Here is a 16,630-nt window from a genome sequence, read left to right as displayed (position 1 = left end):
TCCCCACTCCACTTTAAAATAGATAGTAAGAATAAGGCTATGTGTAAGAGAAGACATACTGGGTAAAAATCTATGGTCCGTCCAACAATGGAATAATTTGTACAGATAGTGCTATTGTTTTTAATGACACAAAAGAGTTTATAGGCATACTTCAAATTTCATTGGCTTTCCTGAATTCACCGTTATGGATTGCTAACCATGATTTAATTTAAACATCTATCAAAAACTTATTTGCTAAACCTTTCAGTCTCTACCATCCCTTAATATTTGGTATATGAAATAGTAGTTCATTTTGTTTGCCCTGAATTAAGCTTCTAGGTATATACCGTAGTCTGAGTATTTGGGGTTTTGGTTAATCTCAGTATCTGGGATCCATCTGCATAACTTTCATGATTTCATAGAAGCTCACCGTATACACCTCAGGTTTTGTCTTTCTACACAGAGGAGCCCTATTTTAGTTTACTTCCACTAGGGCTGTGCTGATGACTTTAGTTGTCTCAGTGTTCTCCAAATATATCTTATTTCCATTATATTTTATAATTAGGTCAGGATTTTAACATTTTTAAAATTAGAACGTAATGGTTTTGTATGCTTGTGTGTCAGTGTGTCCAATATAACAATAATCTGTTCTGGCCTTTGTCTTGCCTTTTGGAGGAATGATATTTTTGGTTTTTCTGGTCATAGCAGCTAAGCTCATGCCTCATCATCTTATAAGTATAGTTTGAATTATACATTTTTAACCATACCAGTGACCCTTTTAGCCCCCAGACACCTTAAAATGTTTTTCTGGCCTGAGAAATTAGGTAAATGGAACCTGGGGCAGAATGTATGAGGAAAACCTCAGAGAAGAGAGAGCTGGAGAAGGAGTTCTCTTAATTCTGTGTACAAACCTGTATATGCCCAGAGCCCACCCAAGCTTTGGGTTCATGGGACAGACCCAAGTTGTTGAAAACAAGATTTGAACTATCATCCACATCTCCAGGCCCCTCAGTGGCACTTTCATGGGTCCAGACCCAGAACAGCATAGCAAAGGCTTGAGAACTGAACCAAGATTGGAATGACTGTGTGTAGAGATGAAAAAGAAATTGCAGTCTGAACCTAACCTAACCTAGCAGGTGATATGCCTGCTAAAATAAACAAGCAAATTAGTATTCTTCAAAGGATTATAACAGGACACAGGACCCAGAGTCTACACACCATTAACAATCGACAGTGTCTAGGATATAGCCTAAAATTACTTGACATCTGAGGAGCCAGTAAAATATGACCAATTTTGAAAGGAAAAGACAGTTAATAGGTATCAACCCTGAGACGATCTAGATGTTAGAAATAGCAGATAATTAAAAATAACTATTATAATGGTGCTTAATGAGGTAAACACAGTTGAAATAAATGGAAAGGTAGAAATTCTCAAGTGAGAAATAAAAACTAGAACCAAATGGACATTTTAAACCTGAAAAATATATCTCAAATAAAAAATTAATTACATGAACTCCATAGCTGAATGAAATTGACAAAAGGAAGAGTTAACTGACTCTTCAAGTTAATTGACTCTTCCTTTAACTTGAAGATAGACCAATAGAAATTATCCAAACAGAAGAAAACAGAGAAAAATGATTGGGGGTGGGGGCAAGAACAGAGCCTGGGAAACCTGAGGGACAGTATCAACAGGGTTGACATTCTTGTCATTAGGATCCAGAAAAGAGAAGAAAGAGATTGGTTCAGAAAAATTATGTGAACAAATTATGAACAAAAACTTCCCAACATTTGTTAAAGACATAAGTTTATAGATTTAAGAAACTAGATAAACCTGAAATAAGATAAACACAAAGAAAAGCAAGCTTACAAATAATCAAACTTCTGAAAACTAAAAATAAAGAAGAAGCAGTATGGCTTATGGTGGTCTTTTGTCACAGACATGAGCTAACAAACTTTGTTTTTTGCTACCCTTGGCAATTTTGTTCTATGAAGTGGCCCTCCAGAGCATAACTGAAATCTGTTTTGGTGACTTCAAAGGGGCTTGTCAGCTATTTTATTCCATGTGGGAACTTGTAACAGGACCAAATGTATTTTTAATTAGGTAGGTTTTCGTAAAAAAAAAAAAAAAAGTCACTGAAAAATATTATTTGTTAGTTTCTAGGGAAAAAGCCAAAATATCAGAATACCTGTTTTATGAGGGTACATTCTCCTTATCTTTCCAGTTGACTTTTTATTTGTTTGCCTGGGACCCGTGGCAGTAGACTTAATTTTGATACATCTTTGCCATTATTGCCTACTTTGTGGGGAATTTAACTGAAGGGGAAACATTTTCTAAGGGACTGAATCTGAAAGATGGTAGCATCAAAATCATGTATCTGTGCATTTAATGTGTGTATATATGTGTAGTACATTGCACAGTTTTTGACACGTAGTCGTAAAATATCAAGGTTAATTCTCTTCATTTTTGGAAAAGAAATTCATCTTTTGCCATTCTCCATTTATCTAGAAAACAATACCAATTAAACGTCTAATCTCTATGTTACATTTATATAAGCTAATACCTGGCCATCAGTTTGCATGTTGTCTCATTGTACATGTAATGTGAAAATCATTTGATCATTTTGGGAATCTCTATAAAGCTGATCAAGCAAGAAAACTGTCATTCCTCCAGTAGGTTTTGTTTTAGCACATCAAGAGTGTAATATAGTCAGTGCTAGGAAAAGAAATCAAAATTGAAAAATTTGTTAATTTTTTGTTATTTCTTTCAGTAAGTATGGATTCTCTACAACATACCTGAATTGATTAATTTAATTAGAATTATCATTTAAAAAGCAAGGACAATTGAATATAATTTTCACTTAAAAATAACTTTTTTGTGCTGTTTTCTCTTAATGAAATAGTTTATGAATTTCTTATATTACATAATTATTATTAATAAAAATTTGAGTTTTGGTCAAAATAATGGTACCAGGGAACTTGGAAGACTCTGTTTTCCAAAATTAATTATTAGATATTCAAATTGTCAGAGATTGGGTAATAGATAATTTTAGTAGTATAAGTTCTGAAATTTTATTTTAATAGCATCATTGGGTTGTTACAATAATGTTAGTTTGGTGTGAGATTGTTGTATAAAAGATTTAATTGACACTTACCTGACTTTAGGTGTTAATGAGGGAAAAGCTTTTGTTTTCTTAATTGTATGTTTTTTGGTATTTCTCTGAGATCTAGAAGTTTAGTATTTGTGACCTTTTTTGCATTGTTGGCCTGTTATGTTCTAGTAAACTTCTATCTGCTTTTACAAATAGTATAATTAATATCAAAAGATGATGAAAATAATGAATATAAATAATGGCTTTGGGTTTTAAGTTTCCCTTCTTTATTGTTTTATTCAGCTGATTTAACTTTTTAGCTCAGGATTAGCATTCTGAAACATTTTTGCTGGATATCCCTTGGAGAGGATAAGCTTCTGTTAGAAGCAGTGACCTTTAGCTCTTCTCACCACTCCAAGGCGCGATGGAAAGGTGTCTAGTCTTTTCTACCACTGTACAAAAGCAGTCTTTGTCCTTTGGGGCTAAAAAGTTAACAGCTTCACTGATGTGAAGGCAGTCTTTCAAGGGCATAGCTGAGTAATTCAACTCAAATGAGAAAATTTAAGAACAAGAATCCTTTAACTGGAATGGGTAAGAGAGGAGGGAAGTTGAGAAATTTCAGGACAGTTTGAATAAATATTAATGCTTTTCATATATGACTGTAGAAAGAGGTCATGGTTTAACTGGCCTGATTTTGTCTGTTTTTCTAATTGATACTAATTGTTGTTACCCATTAGTTTTGTAAAAAATCATTGTATCCATTCTTGTCATCCTATCACACATGGATGCATATAACAGAATCTAATGTCTTTATTTTCAGCTGATGGCTGAAAGCCAGTCAGTAAACTTAGTATGTGGCCTTTTGATAATTCAACTAATATGTTGGGTAGCTATTTTGTTGGCTAATTGAAAATAAAATGCTTAAGGTATTTGCCCATTTCTGTTTGTTTAAAAGAAACCTTGTTAACATGTTGAATTTTCTTTTACTGTGCTGCTTTTATCTGGGCACTGTTTCTGTGCACATCTTTAAACTTCAAAGAGCAGAATGATGAAAAATGTACAGGCCCCCAAATAAGGTCTAGACATTGCATTTTTAGTTTTTAAACTTCTCTTCATATCTTATGATTTTCACTGTATAATGTGCAGTCTCTTTATGTGCCACAATTAGTTCTTGATATTTATGTTATATAGCAGGTACTATTTCTTTTTAATATATAGGACTTGAAGAGTTTTTTTGTTTCTCCATAAGGGCTTGGAAGAGAACTTATATTAAGTATTGAGAAATTCATACACATGTCCATGTAATTTATATTTTAACTGAAGATTATCAAAGCCTTATGGTCTACTGTTGCTCAATAGCATGTAATAATAATCAAGGTCATGTGGAGCACTGAAGTTGCTTGAGTTTCTGGAGCTTGTACATATATTTGAGACCTTTGTAAGAGTCTTTGCAGAAGCTCAGGGAATGCTGACAATGTATTATGAGCCTCCAGTTTATTGTGTGTTTACTATTCACCATGTAAATGGTAGTTCTGTTGGAAAAGAGTTTATAATGTAGCAGTTGGCAGTTTCATAAGCCTTTTAGGAGTGTGCTTTTGTCCCTTCTAACACAAGGCAGTATGATAATTGGACAGGTTTAGAGCTAGGTTTTCCAAAGTGTGTTTTGTAGAATACCCATGCTATACGTTGTTAATAGATAATACACAGAATATTAAAAATAGATACTAAAAAGGGTTCTATAGTTAATTAAATTTGGGAAACATAGGGTTAAGCAGTGGTAAATAGGTTTCTTTCCTGGAGGACTTCTAAGAATTTTTCTTATGGTGATGTATTTTATGAATTTCTAAGAGGGAAATGAATCTACAAAGGTTTGAAAAGGTGCAAACAATAAATATACCATTGTTCCTGTGTTTACAGACTTCTGGGGCTTTTTATACTCTCTTTATTATGCTTTTTTCAGATTAACAGTTGGACCCATTGCTTTAATTCTAAAGTTAACTTCTTCTGAAAGGTATCTGGAGGTTGAAGAAAAACAGTTGAGCATAAAATTTGAAAATATAACTAGTATACTGTTTAAAATTAAATTTATCTTGTATGTCTCCCTTTTCTGGACTAGTGTATACTGTAAAGGGTTTTTCAAATATTTTTATTATGGAGCCTTTTTCATATAGATTATTTTCAAGGACTAGTGTTCCATGGAACATACTTTGGGAAACATAAGTCTGTCCTTGAAATAATTCTCAATTTGTTTATTTCATGAAGTGTTTGGTTTTTATAATTAGGATAGATGTTTCAGTAATTTGCTGTATCATGTTCACTGTTAGATTTTGGTTTGTTTTTTTTTAATGTATTTTTATTGAAGTATAGTCAGTTCACAATGTTGCATCAACTTCTGATATACAGCACAATACTTCAGTCATATTAGGAACATACATATATTCGTTTTCATACTCTTTTTCACCACAAGTTACTACAAGATATTGAATATAGTTCCCTGTGCCACACAGTATAAACTGGTTGTTTATCTATTTTATATACATTAGTATGTGCATGGTTTGATATTATGATCTCAATTCTACCAATTACTAAGCTTCAATTTTTGCTTTTAGAGTGAAGATGGTAATAGAACTTACTTCTTAGGGTTATTGTGAGGATTAAGGCAAATTTCCATGTAACATTTAACATTAATGTCCAGTACAGAATAAACACTCAATAAAATTTGTTATTATAGGGAATTATACATGCACATGTTCCTCTCATATTTAGAGATGGATATTTTATCTATGGCCTTATCTTTAAAATTTCCTTAGCATGAGAGCCACATGTCTAGGTGCTATATTTGAAACTTTAATAAGAAAGCCTCTTGGTTTTATAGTTTTTTCTAAATGGAAAATAGCCAGAGAACCTATCTGTAGCACTTAATCTAACAGGGTACATTTAGGGCTTCCATTTACCTTGTATTCTGTAGCAAAAATATGTCCTTTTTAAGCACCAAAGTATCTATGGTTAGGCCATTGATGGTTTCCCATTGCTTGAGGGAAGAATTCAGCTTGTTCCTGAATTGCATATATAAACACACAGACCTTGAAAATTAACAGTCTTCTTGAGAATTATGGATCACGTTTGTAATGAGGCAATGTCTTGAGCTTTTCCCACAGTTTACCTACATATTTATTGGAATGTGTTGAGCAGTCCATGTCATATATGCTTGTCTGTTCTGTAGTAGAATCAACAAGTAATAGCTGTAGGCAAAATAAGGAGAAACTAGTTACATGAGATCGAAGTAGTTGAAATAAATTGGTGATAACTTGTTTAGAACCACCAGTCAGAAGTATATACTTTAGCATTTCTCGTAGTTAAGGACTACTGGCAACAAATTCTTTTGGCTTTCCTATATCTGAAATCGGCCAGAAGCAAAAATACATACAGGGCTGTTTATAAGAATAGTGATATGAATGATGGAGTTTCTAGGAACAAATAGCAAGCTATAGCAGACAAAAAACAAAGTTATTAATTTTTATAAAGGAGTTTTAGAATTACAGATTTTTCTTTTCTAATTGATATGCAAATGATTAGTAATAAAATAATTACTGTTTAATCTTTTAACTGAAGAAAAGAAGCACAAATCAGAGAGTAAATGAAATAGATTTACAAAAATTTACATGGGGTAGGTGACATTTTACTTATGTATATAATGTCTTTTTTTTTTTTTTTTTTTTTTGGTGGAGGAAGGTAATTAGGTTTACTTGTTTATTTACTTTTAGTGGAGATACTAGGGATTGAATCCAGGACCTTGTGCATGCTAAGCGTGCTCTCCACTGCTTGAGCTATACCCTCCCCCCATGTATATAGTGTCTTAACTGCTTTAAATTCTTGATTTCAAGTTCTGTGTGTAAGTCCTCAGAAGTAGTTGGCCTCACATGACAATGGTTTAAATGCTTTGTTTGTTTTCTCTGTTACTTTTATGACTCTTACTTACTTAGATTCTATAATACTATGATTAATGAAATGTTTCTTTTTTATTTCTAGTTATTCAAAATAGCATTAATGCCAATTTCAGAGGGAGTCTTGTTTTATTTTTGCATATTTAATTTTAGTTGTCCACAGAGTGAACATACATGTTTACTGAGCTTTATTACATTTAGAATTATATAAGAAACAATTTTTTAAATGTGGCCACACAATCATCAAATTGTAGTTTTTGATGACTATTGCATATTTTGTACTTACCTGCTCCTCTGTTAAACATTAAGGTAATTTCTATCTTTTGAACATGTTATAGACAATACTATGGTTAGTATATTTGTACAAATAGAATATAATTTTTAAAATTTTATCTCAGAAAGATTAAGTAACTTGCTCAGAGTCATACAGCTGGTAAGTGTCTGAGCAGTCTGGGCTGTAAAGTCTATGTTCCTCATAACTTTGCTGTGATGCCTCTTTTGATACGTTTTGCCAAATTAGCTCTCTCAAAAAAGGGTTACACTTATCTTCAGTCAGTTTAACCACAACTGACCAGTATTGGATGATGATTTTTTTTAAAAAGTAACCAACTTAATAGGTATAAAATGATATATTTTTATTCTATAGAAGCACTTGATAAAGAAGATTAATTTAAATATCTAAAGCTATAAGTTAAATTTTTGTTCAGTAAAAAAAAAAACCTTTTCTCTGTGATTGCTTTTTACCATTAGAAATTTGAAAGCAGGAAATTGACTAAGGCTATTTCTGAAGGAACTGGTATCTTAGACATTCCTAGACTGAGTCATCTGTCTTTAGGGACTGATCTCATTGTTTTATTAACTTTGTTTAGCAAGTATTTTGCGGTAGAGATACTTAATTGTACAAAAGAATCACAATTTGAGAATAGTTTTCTATTTGTCAGTGATAATTTAAAAACTTATTTAAGATAAATGTTTTAAATTCTAAGGGCATGAGTTGTTCATAGTTGAAAATTAAAAACCATGCACAAATTATAAATTAAAAAGTTTTAAAAACACACCCTGTTCTCTAGTCTCCTGGTCTCAATCCACTAGTTATATGAAAACCATCCACTGCTCCATCTGCCATTCTTGTTTTCCATTTCAAACTACTATTAACTATTTGTGATAATTATTTTTTGTTAATATAAATGTCTAACCTCCCCTTCCCTCCCCTCCCCTCCCCTCTCCTTCCTTCCTTCAGCTGTGAATTCTTTGGAATTGTGAATATTCTTTTGAAATATGGAGCTCAGTTAAATGAACTTCATTTGGCATACTGCCTGAAGTATGAGAAGTTTTCAGTGTTTCGCTACTTTTTGAAGAAATGTTGTCCATTGACACCTTGGAGCCACATATCTGAATTTATTAATCATGCAATTAAAGCACAGACAAAATATAAGGAATGGTTGCCATCTCTCCTGCTTGCTGGATTTGACCCACTAAGTCTACTATGCAGTTCTTGGTAAGAAATCCTACCATTGCGGACCTTACCTTTTTTGAATGAATATTCTGCCTTTAATTTTCCCCAATTTCTTGAGTGTTGGGAGGAGGGTGGTGGTGTGTGTATGTGAAGACTTTGATAGCTGGATTGGGGTGAAGGAATTGGGGGCTGCTAATAGTGAGATTGAGTGTAAGGATAGAGTCCTGGAAAAAGGTCAGAGGTGGCTAGAAGGGAGTAGAGAGGAATGGGTGTCAGGGACCCCTCCTGAGAGCGATATTTCTTCTACTTAAGCCATCCTTCATGCTGCTCTCAAAACGCCTGTGACAGAGTGGTTAGAGCTGCTGTGGAGATTTCTGTCATCTTTTAGTCAACTAGAGTGAATACTCCTATCCTATAGCATCTTGTCTATTTGAACTTTGTCTCCCTCAATAAGTACTGATTTTTGAAGTAGCTGAGGATAAACTGTTTACTTCAGGTGGTTTCTCACAAGGGTAGCCCCTATGAGTGATTCTGTGAAAGCTGAGTTAGGATTTTTCTAGGGCAAGAAGAGAAAAACTTTCTATCAGCCTCTGCAAAAGTTTGAAGTGTTTAGGTGGGCTAAGAAGGTAATCGTACCTGTGAGAGAACTCTCTTGGCCTGATAATTTGAGTCAAATGAGAACACAGAAGAGAAGTCTCCAGGAATATAGAGAACTTGGGTATTTTGTAAAATTTCAATAAAACATCCAGAAAACTTCCTTTTTTTTTTTTTTTGCTTCAGAAACTACCATTCACTAAAGTAAAATGTAGACAATATTGAGATTTTGGGTGTCAGAAAAGTGCTTTGATATCTTGTTATTTGAGTTTTGCTTTTCAGAAGAGATCCTCTTTGAGGTTCATGCGGGCAACACTAATGGTTCCCATGCATAAACTTTGTACTTCTGGGACTCCCTCTTCCACCTGGTGGCTTCTCTATCTTCCTGTGAAGAACAAATCTTTATTTGGCAAGATCCCAGTATCTCACCTTTTTATTATGTCTGCCATAATATAGAATTCAAGAATTTTCACTAAGCAGAGGTTTTATGCTTAGAACTGTCATCCCTTTCTGATACTAAGTGTTTCAGGTATGTGGTTTGTAAGGAAAAACTGCTTTCTAATAGAAAGTTTGAGGAATACAGAAGTAAAAGCAGATTTAGATATGTGTTCTGATCTTGACTTCTTTTTTTTTTCAGTTTATGATGGGTTGAGTCCCTGATTGTATTTACTTCTTTGTTCAACTGCTGATTAAAACATAAGTTATCTGTCAAAGACTCATTGTTGCATTGTCCTTTATTCCATTTCAGTAAATACAATGGATTTTTTAGATAATTGAGTGAAATATAAAGATTATTGACAATTGATTGGGAAATCTCTGATTTTAGGAAGTTTTTTATATATGCGTACTTGTTTTGCATGTGCACACACACATACTCTGCTGAGATATAAACATTCGTCAATGAATGTTATATCCAGTTATTAACAAAGCTGTTTAAGTACCCTTAACTATTTACTTAGTGAATTTTATGTTGTGTTTGGGCTCCTGACAGCTAGCAACAGTTGCCCCTCGTCATTCTAGAATTCATTCCCCAGCTGCTACTGTAAATCCAACCGACACATGGTAGCAGTTGGCACCCCTGACAGAGTGTTCCCTTTCTTCTCTCACTCCACTTAGTGCTTATTTTCAAGGCACCCACTTTCTTCTCAGCCACACTCCTTGTGTTTCTCTACTGAAGCTTCTAACTGAACTCCATATTACTTGCCCATTACTTTCAGCCTTCGTACTCCATTCTGGTTTCTAGTTTGTTCATTTCTTTAACCAGTACTTAAAATACCGCCTGACACACAGTAGGTACTATTTTAAGTTCTTGACTATTAACTCATTTAATATAAAATATAGTTGATATTATTATTCTTATTTTACAGAAGAAGGAATTGAGGCACTGAGTGTTTAACATAGTTGCCCAAACTCACAGTTTTCGCTAGAGCTTAGATTTGGACCCAGGCTGTCCTCTAGTGTGGCTCAAGTCTGTGTCTGTTACCACTGTGCTCTGCTGAGTTAGCCCTATGTATCCCCAGTGATACAAAAGTTATAACACTTAATTTCAGATACCTTAATCCCTTGCCTAACTTGGGGAGATCTGCGCCAACTTTTCTTGCTCCTTTCTACTCCTAAATTAGGAAGAACCTGTGCAGGGAAAAAATTAAATTTATCTTCTTTTCCTTTCTTCTGCAGACAACTGCATAGACTGCTGGAAGGAGAGGAAATTATTTAGCTTTATTCTCCCAGAAGTCTTAGTAAATATACTCTCCCATCCCCAGTTCTGATACATAGTCCCCTTCTACCTATGTGATGAGCCCATTTGCAAATTTTTGTGGTAATAAGCTACTGGGTTTATGTTAAATTTATTGCATTTGTTAGGATAGAAAAGAACTAATAAACTGCAAATTGTTTTGAATTGTAAAACTTTCAGCTATCTGAATTGAGAATGCCAGTTGCATATGTTTTACTCCAAAAGAGTAACTTTATATTTTATATTCATTAGAAAAAATACAATGGAAAATTTCACTTAGGCAATGAAAATGCTTAACATGGTCAAATTTTTGTTCACAGATCTTTTATTGAATGGATAAAGCCAGTGTTTTTGCTGAGTATGATAAATGTTTTGCTTTCTTTGATCAAATTTACAAAGAGCTGTTATAAAAAAAATTATCCCATGAAAATTCCAATATGTTGTTAGAGTGGATTTTGGTTGTATCTTATTTATAGCACATCTAAGTCTGTTGCTTAATCTTTGTCATGTAAATTATAAATGTCTTTCCTAGGTATTGGTTGTCTTAAACAGTCTTAAAAAAATGTATCTGGCTGAATAATTGCCTGTCACAATATAATCTACAGAGTTGAAATATTTTCTCAACTTTAAGCATAACTAGATTTCCATCCCATCGGCAATGCAATAGGCAAATAATAGAAAGTAAATGTCATCTGTGCGTTTAGTTGATTAACTGTCACTCGTTTATGATTGTACAACTGCTTTGTACAATGTAATGGTCAATGTAGTACAGTAACAATACATTTTTAGTGGCATTATCAGCATTGGTAAAATAAATTCACCATTAACTAAAGCTGTATAAACAGATTTATTTCTCATGTGTGTGTTTAGATAACTGCATAAAAATGACTTGCGTTTGGTCACAGTGAAACTTAAAGCACATTAAGGTAGAAAAATTAAACCATTAAAAGAGAAATAAGGACCCAAAACCAAGTAATCTTTGGTGTGGGGCTCCTAGAAAGTCAAGGAGGTTGTTTGCCTTTGAATGTATTTTATCATTTCATTTATTCTCAGTATTTCCTAATAAATTGTGACTTCACTGAGAGCTTGAGAAGTAAAATGTTTCCCAAGGCATTTGCGCTACGCTTTCAGTTCTTCCTTATGTAAATTTGAGTAGTAGAGAATTAAGAATTTGGGAAATAATTTTTAGCCTCTCTAATCAGTCACTTGAAGGATACTTTGACCCTGAAATACAAGAAATAAATTATCTTTGAGAAGACAAGTTTAGAGTATTATTCAATTTCTTTCCTTTCCTTCTGTTTTTTCCCTTTTGCTTTGCTCAGTAGTGTGTCCAAAAAAAGCAACCATGAGAAGAATTTCTGTTTTTGAAGTAATCACCAAAGACCCTAATCATTTTATTTTTCTTCAAACTGTGTGATGGTAGGGGAGTATCTAACTGAGTAGAAGATAAGTAATCTTGTTAGAATTTAGAGTTCTCTTTAAGCTTTGACTGAATTTCACGTGTACTGTGTTATAAGGCCCACTGAGAATGTAATACTGAAAATCTCAAACCAACTCTAGTAATATCAAATATTTATATAATATCTGGTAGTTTTAAAAGTCTGTTTACTGTATTATCTCAATTATTTTCATGAATAGTCCCGTAAAATAGGCAGTTGAGTATTATTCTCATTTTAGAGACCAGGATCTAAGGCTTAAAGAATTTAGACTCATATGATTGTAAGTAGTAGAGGTGGTATTAGAAATCAGAACTTTTCTTACGTTATTGCTCCTCCCATTAGGATTCAAGTGCTTCTAAAATTTAAGACGTCTCTTCTGGGTGTGTTGGTAGGAAGTCTGACCTTATTTTGAAAGAATAGAGGGAGAACTGTTTGTCATCAACACCTTCTTTCAGTCTTTAAAGCCAAAACTTATTCCCTACATCCTTCAGAGCTGCATCTATAATGGAGAACATTCTTAGAGGAGAACAGTTGTAGTACATGCCTGGGAGTTGGGCAGAAACAAGCCATCTCTCCTGTACACTCAGTTTAGGGATAACTTTCAGTGTTTGGGCTTTATCCTTTCAGGACTGTTAAGTAATGTGTCTGTAAGGATGACCAATCTAGATTTGGCAATGACCCCATTGGGAGGAGATAATGGCAAATCCACTGATAACACTGGTGCTAAATCTGTCTTTTCTTACCACTGCTGCTGGGGAATGAGAAGGAAAGACTAAGACTACCCTCTGTGAGAGTAGACACTCCTCTTGTCATCTACTGGTCAGCCACACACAGAGTTACTCAAGTTTCATGCGGGAACCTGTAGATGATTCTTCACATCCACTGAACTTCTCTCTAGTTATCCGAATATTTTCTGTGCCTTCAGTCCTCTGTCTGCTTTCCACATTTAAGATGTTGTAAGAATAGGTATGTGGTGTTTGTTTTCAGGACAAATACTTGGTGTATTTTGTGTCTAACGGTGTGTTAACATCTTGCTAATATAGGATTGACTCAGTCAGCGATGACATCCTTATCTTCACTTTGGAGTTTACTAATTGGAGGAACCTTCCTCCAGCTGTTGAAAAGATGCTCTCTGCTCGTGCCTCAAACTCCTCTCGGGCTCTGCAGAAACATATAGGTAAGAAAGTACGGTTTTCAAACACACGTCACTATTTTTTCTTCTCTTCCTTCTCTAAACTAACTGTTGTAATTTTAAGTGATAACTCATTGGAAAACATATATGTAGTTGGGCATTATCTGCATTTTCTTTGTGTGGGGCAAGGATGGGATTGCGGCAAGGGCATCATAGTAATTTCCTTCAACAAAAATCACATCTGATTTCGTAAATTTAGCCTAAGGAGCAAATAAAGAAAAACAAATGTTTACTGAAATTGTAATGATATCCTTTTATTTTTAGTAAGGGTTGTACAAACAAAAGTGAGTCCTAAAAATCTTATTAGTGAATATTTAGTTTGTGGTCAGAAGAATGCTAAATGCAGTTTTCTTCTTTGGAGTTTATGTGGATTTGTGTTCTCTCTTTTAATATTTTATCATCATCTAAAAGGAAGTATCACCATTCTTTATTTTTACCTGTTCTTACTGAATGTATGCCAGTATGTTGGTATGACTGTAAAGGTGAGCTATTTTAAAACTAATTTTCGAATTACCCTCACTTTTGAAAAAAGCTTTTAAGTTAGTTAAAACATTAAAGAGTGAGCAGTAGATTTTACACAAGGAAACCAGTTTAAACTAATCATAATATATGCAAATTATTTCTATTTATTTAGTCAGATTTTACTCCAACTATATTTTGTTAACCAGATTATGTCTTAAGTTAGAAAAATTATTTCTTCACTGATATTTTTACATGAAATTAACTTCATAAAACATGTTGAATGGGTTTTTAACAAGTAAACTTAATGCATGTGTAGAAATGTGTCTTCTAATTTCTTGAAAAATTACATTTAAGTAAATTTTCTCAATCAAAAACAGACATTCAGGAAAATATGCTCTTGAACTGAGGTGCATTCAGACTGTTAGAGAGGTTTCTTGCTGAAGAAAAAGTGTAATCTGTTTGGATTCTGAGCCTTCTAGTAGAGAATTTCTTTAATGGTAATGTTGGAAAACTCACTTGCATATAAGAATTGCATCTGCTTTTACTAACTATGTATCTGTGGAGGTAGAGGGCAGATACCTATTCTGAATTGATAGAATTTGGGACAGTGGATTTGGAAACAGAAAGTGGAAAAGAGGGAACATATGCCAAATGGGAAAATTATTGCAGACTATCAATTAGTAAAGATCTGTGAGAGTTTACTCTGAAGACTTTAACATATGGCAGGTTTGTCCAGATGAAGGTAAAAATTGTGCATGAGTGCATTAGCCTGCAGTTGACTAAATCCATCAAAGGCTCCTTGTTTAATTAGGCAGTAGGTAGAGCTTGTGTGAGGTAATAATCGTCATCTCTTAAGAGGATTTTATTTTGGCTGAAGACTTGCAGAAGCCTTTCTCAGAGGTATTAATGTAGCTAATGCCTTTCTGCTCTATTTCTCTAGCCACGACCTCTTTTCTTGGTTGTGGTCTCATATAGCTAACTGACTTTTGCATATCTCCACTTGGTATACCACATTTTGACATATCCAGAATTTGAATTTGTCATTTTTCCTATGAATCCTGATGGTTTTTCTATTTCCTGATTCAGGAGGTGAGGTGGTTTACAAATGCTGTTTACTAAGAACGTGAGTTATCCCTGGCAGCTGTTTGTTACTTGTTTCATCCAAAGCAGCGGTGTTCAACAGGATGATTTTGCCCCCCTACAGGGGATATTTTAGTTGTCACAATTGGTAGAGGTGCTGTTGCCATCTAGTGGATAGAAGCGGGAGTGTGTGTGTGGGCAGGGGGATGCTGCTAAATATTCTGCCAGGCACAGGACAGGTCCCACAATGAATTATCTGGCCCCAATGTCGCTAGTGCCAAGGTTGAGAAACCCTGATCCACTTTGACTCTTGTGTTGTCCAGTGTTTAAAAAGCCCTTTTATTTCTATCCCAGAAAGACTTTTTAACCCTATTCTTATTGCAAACTCCTTAGGGAAAGCTTGTGTTCTTCCTTGAGGTCATAGTGGTCTCTCACGATAGTCTTCAGTGGTTACTCTTCTGCAGATAATGGGAGCCATCACAATGCTGGACTTTAGTAAGGCTAGAAGGAAAAGATATGCTTTCCTCCTCAGTTGCCTGAGTTTCAGAGTGGGATTATGATTCTCTTTCTTCATGTAGTTCAAGACTGTCTTGAATGTACCCAGCTCTTCTTTTTTCTTCAGTTTTCAGGACATTGAGTTTCTGTGTACTGGTCACCTGTATTCTCCCCTCCTTTATTTGGATTTTAAGATGCAAGATTTCTAGTAAGCAGAAGCATGATTAGGGTTTTAACACCAATGAGAGTGAGCTCAGATAGTTTTTTGATTACTTCTCTAAATGTTTGACAGTCTTGGTTTCACCCCACTTTCTCCAATAACTTATCGTGGTATTAAAAAAAATTGCCTTGTCGGTATATTCTTTTAACTTTTTTGGAAAAGATGCTTCTTGTAGCTCTGCCACAATCAGTGAGCCCCTAGGTAGCTTTAGTTCCCTAGCTCCTTTAGGTATACCAGTGTCTATCGCAAGGGAAGGATTTTCTCCATTTTTTTCCTAAGCTCTTTTCAAGTCTTGGAAATGCCTTATACTTGGTCAAAACCCTCCTTTCCTCACCTTCTTCCTCCTTAAGGAAACAGCAGCTTGGCCTGGTAGTTTATAAATAAGAAAGACAACCAATTCCTTGCTGCTCATCTTTTAATCATTGAGTAAGATTTGTCTTCAAACAGTTTGTTTACATTAGGAAAGAAATGTGTGCCAGGTAAACTCTACTGACTGGCTGCAGCTTTAATGACAATTTTTTGATCATGAGTCTGTATATACCTCTCAGAAACATCAATTCAGCCACATTGCAGTAGACTTGTTAGCCGAAAAATTTGCCAACCCCTGGCCAACTGACCAAGATCAAGTCTAGGAAATTATGTTCTTATGGGTAAAAACACTTGGCTTTAGTTCATCCTGAACTTTAGTGATCAAACATAAACAGTTCCATCCAGAGTATTACATGGATCTGATCCTACAAAGGACTGTAAAAGGGTTCCTGGAAACTCTCTTGATCTAGTCATTTCAGTGTTCCTCTGCTTTGTTCTAAACATGATGTAAAACAGTTTATACATACAGACAATCACAAACAGTAAAACATGTAGAATCTAAAACATAAAACAAACTTGTGAATATTACAGAGAAGAAACAGATTCATAGATACTGAGAACAAACTAGTGGTTACC

The 16,630-nt window shown here is 34.4% G+C and overlaps 1 protein-coding gene across 2 annotated transcripts in view; it reads left to right on the top strand.

Moving 5' to 3' along the window:
- Positions 1–16,630, top strand: part of ASB3 (ankyrin repeat and SOCS box containing 3) — an 83,450-nt gene that overhangs the window by 56,412 nt on the left and 10,408 nt on the right. For both annotated transcript variants that reach the window (XM_010951855.3, XM_074341136.1), the window contains 2 exons: positions 8,253–8,510; positions 13,280–13,413. In XM_010951855.3, coding sequence (XP_010950157.1) covers positions 8,253–8,510; positions 13,280–13,413 — 392 coding nt within the window. The remainder of the gene's footprint in view (positions 1–8,252; positions 8,511–13,279; positions 13,414–16,630) is intronic.

Source organism: Camelus bactrianus, chromosome 15 (genome assembly GCF_048773025.1).
Source record: "Camelus bactrianus isolate YW-2024 breed Bactrian camel chromosome 15, ASM4877302v1, whole genome shotgun sequence".
Taxonomy (NCBI): Eukaryota; Metazoa; Chordata; class Mammalia; order Artiodactyla; family Camelidae; genus Camelus; species Camelus bactrianus.
The sequence above is the reverse complement of the archived record's forward strand: the minus strand, read 5'-3'. Positions and strand labels throughout refer to the sequence as shown.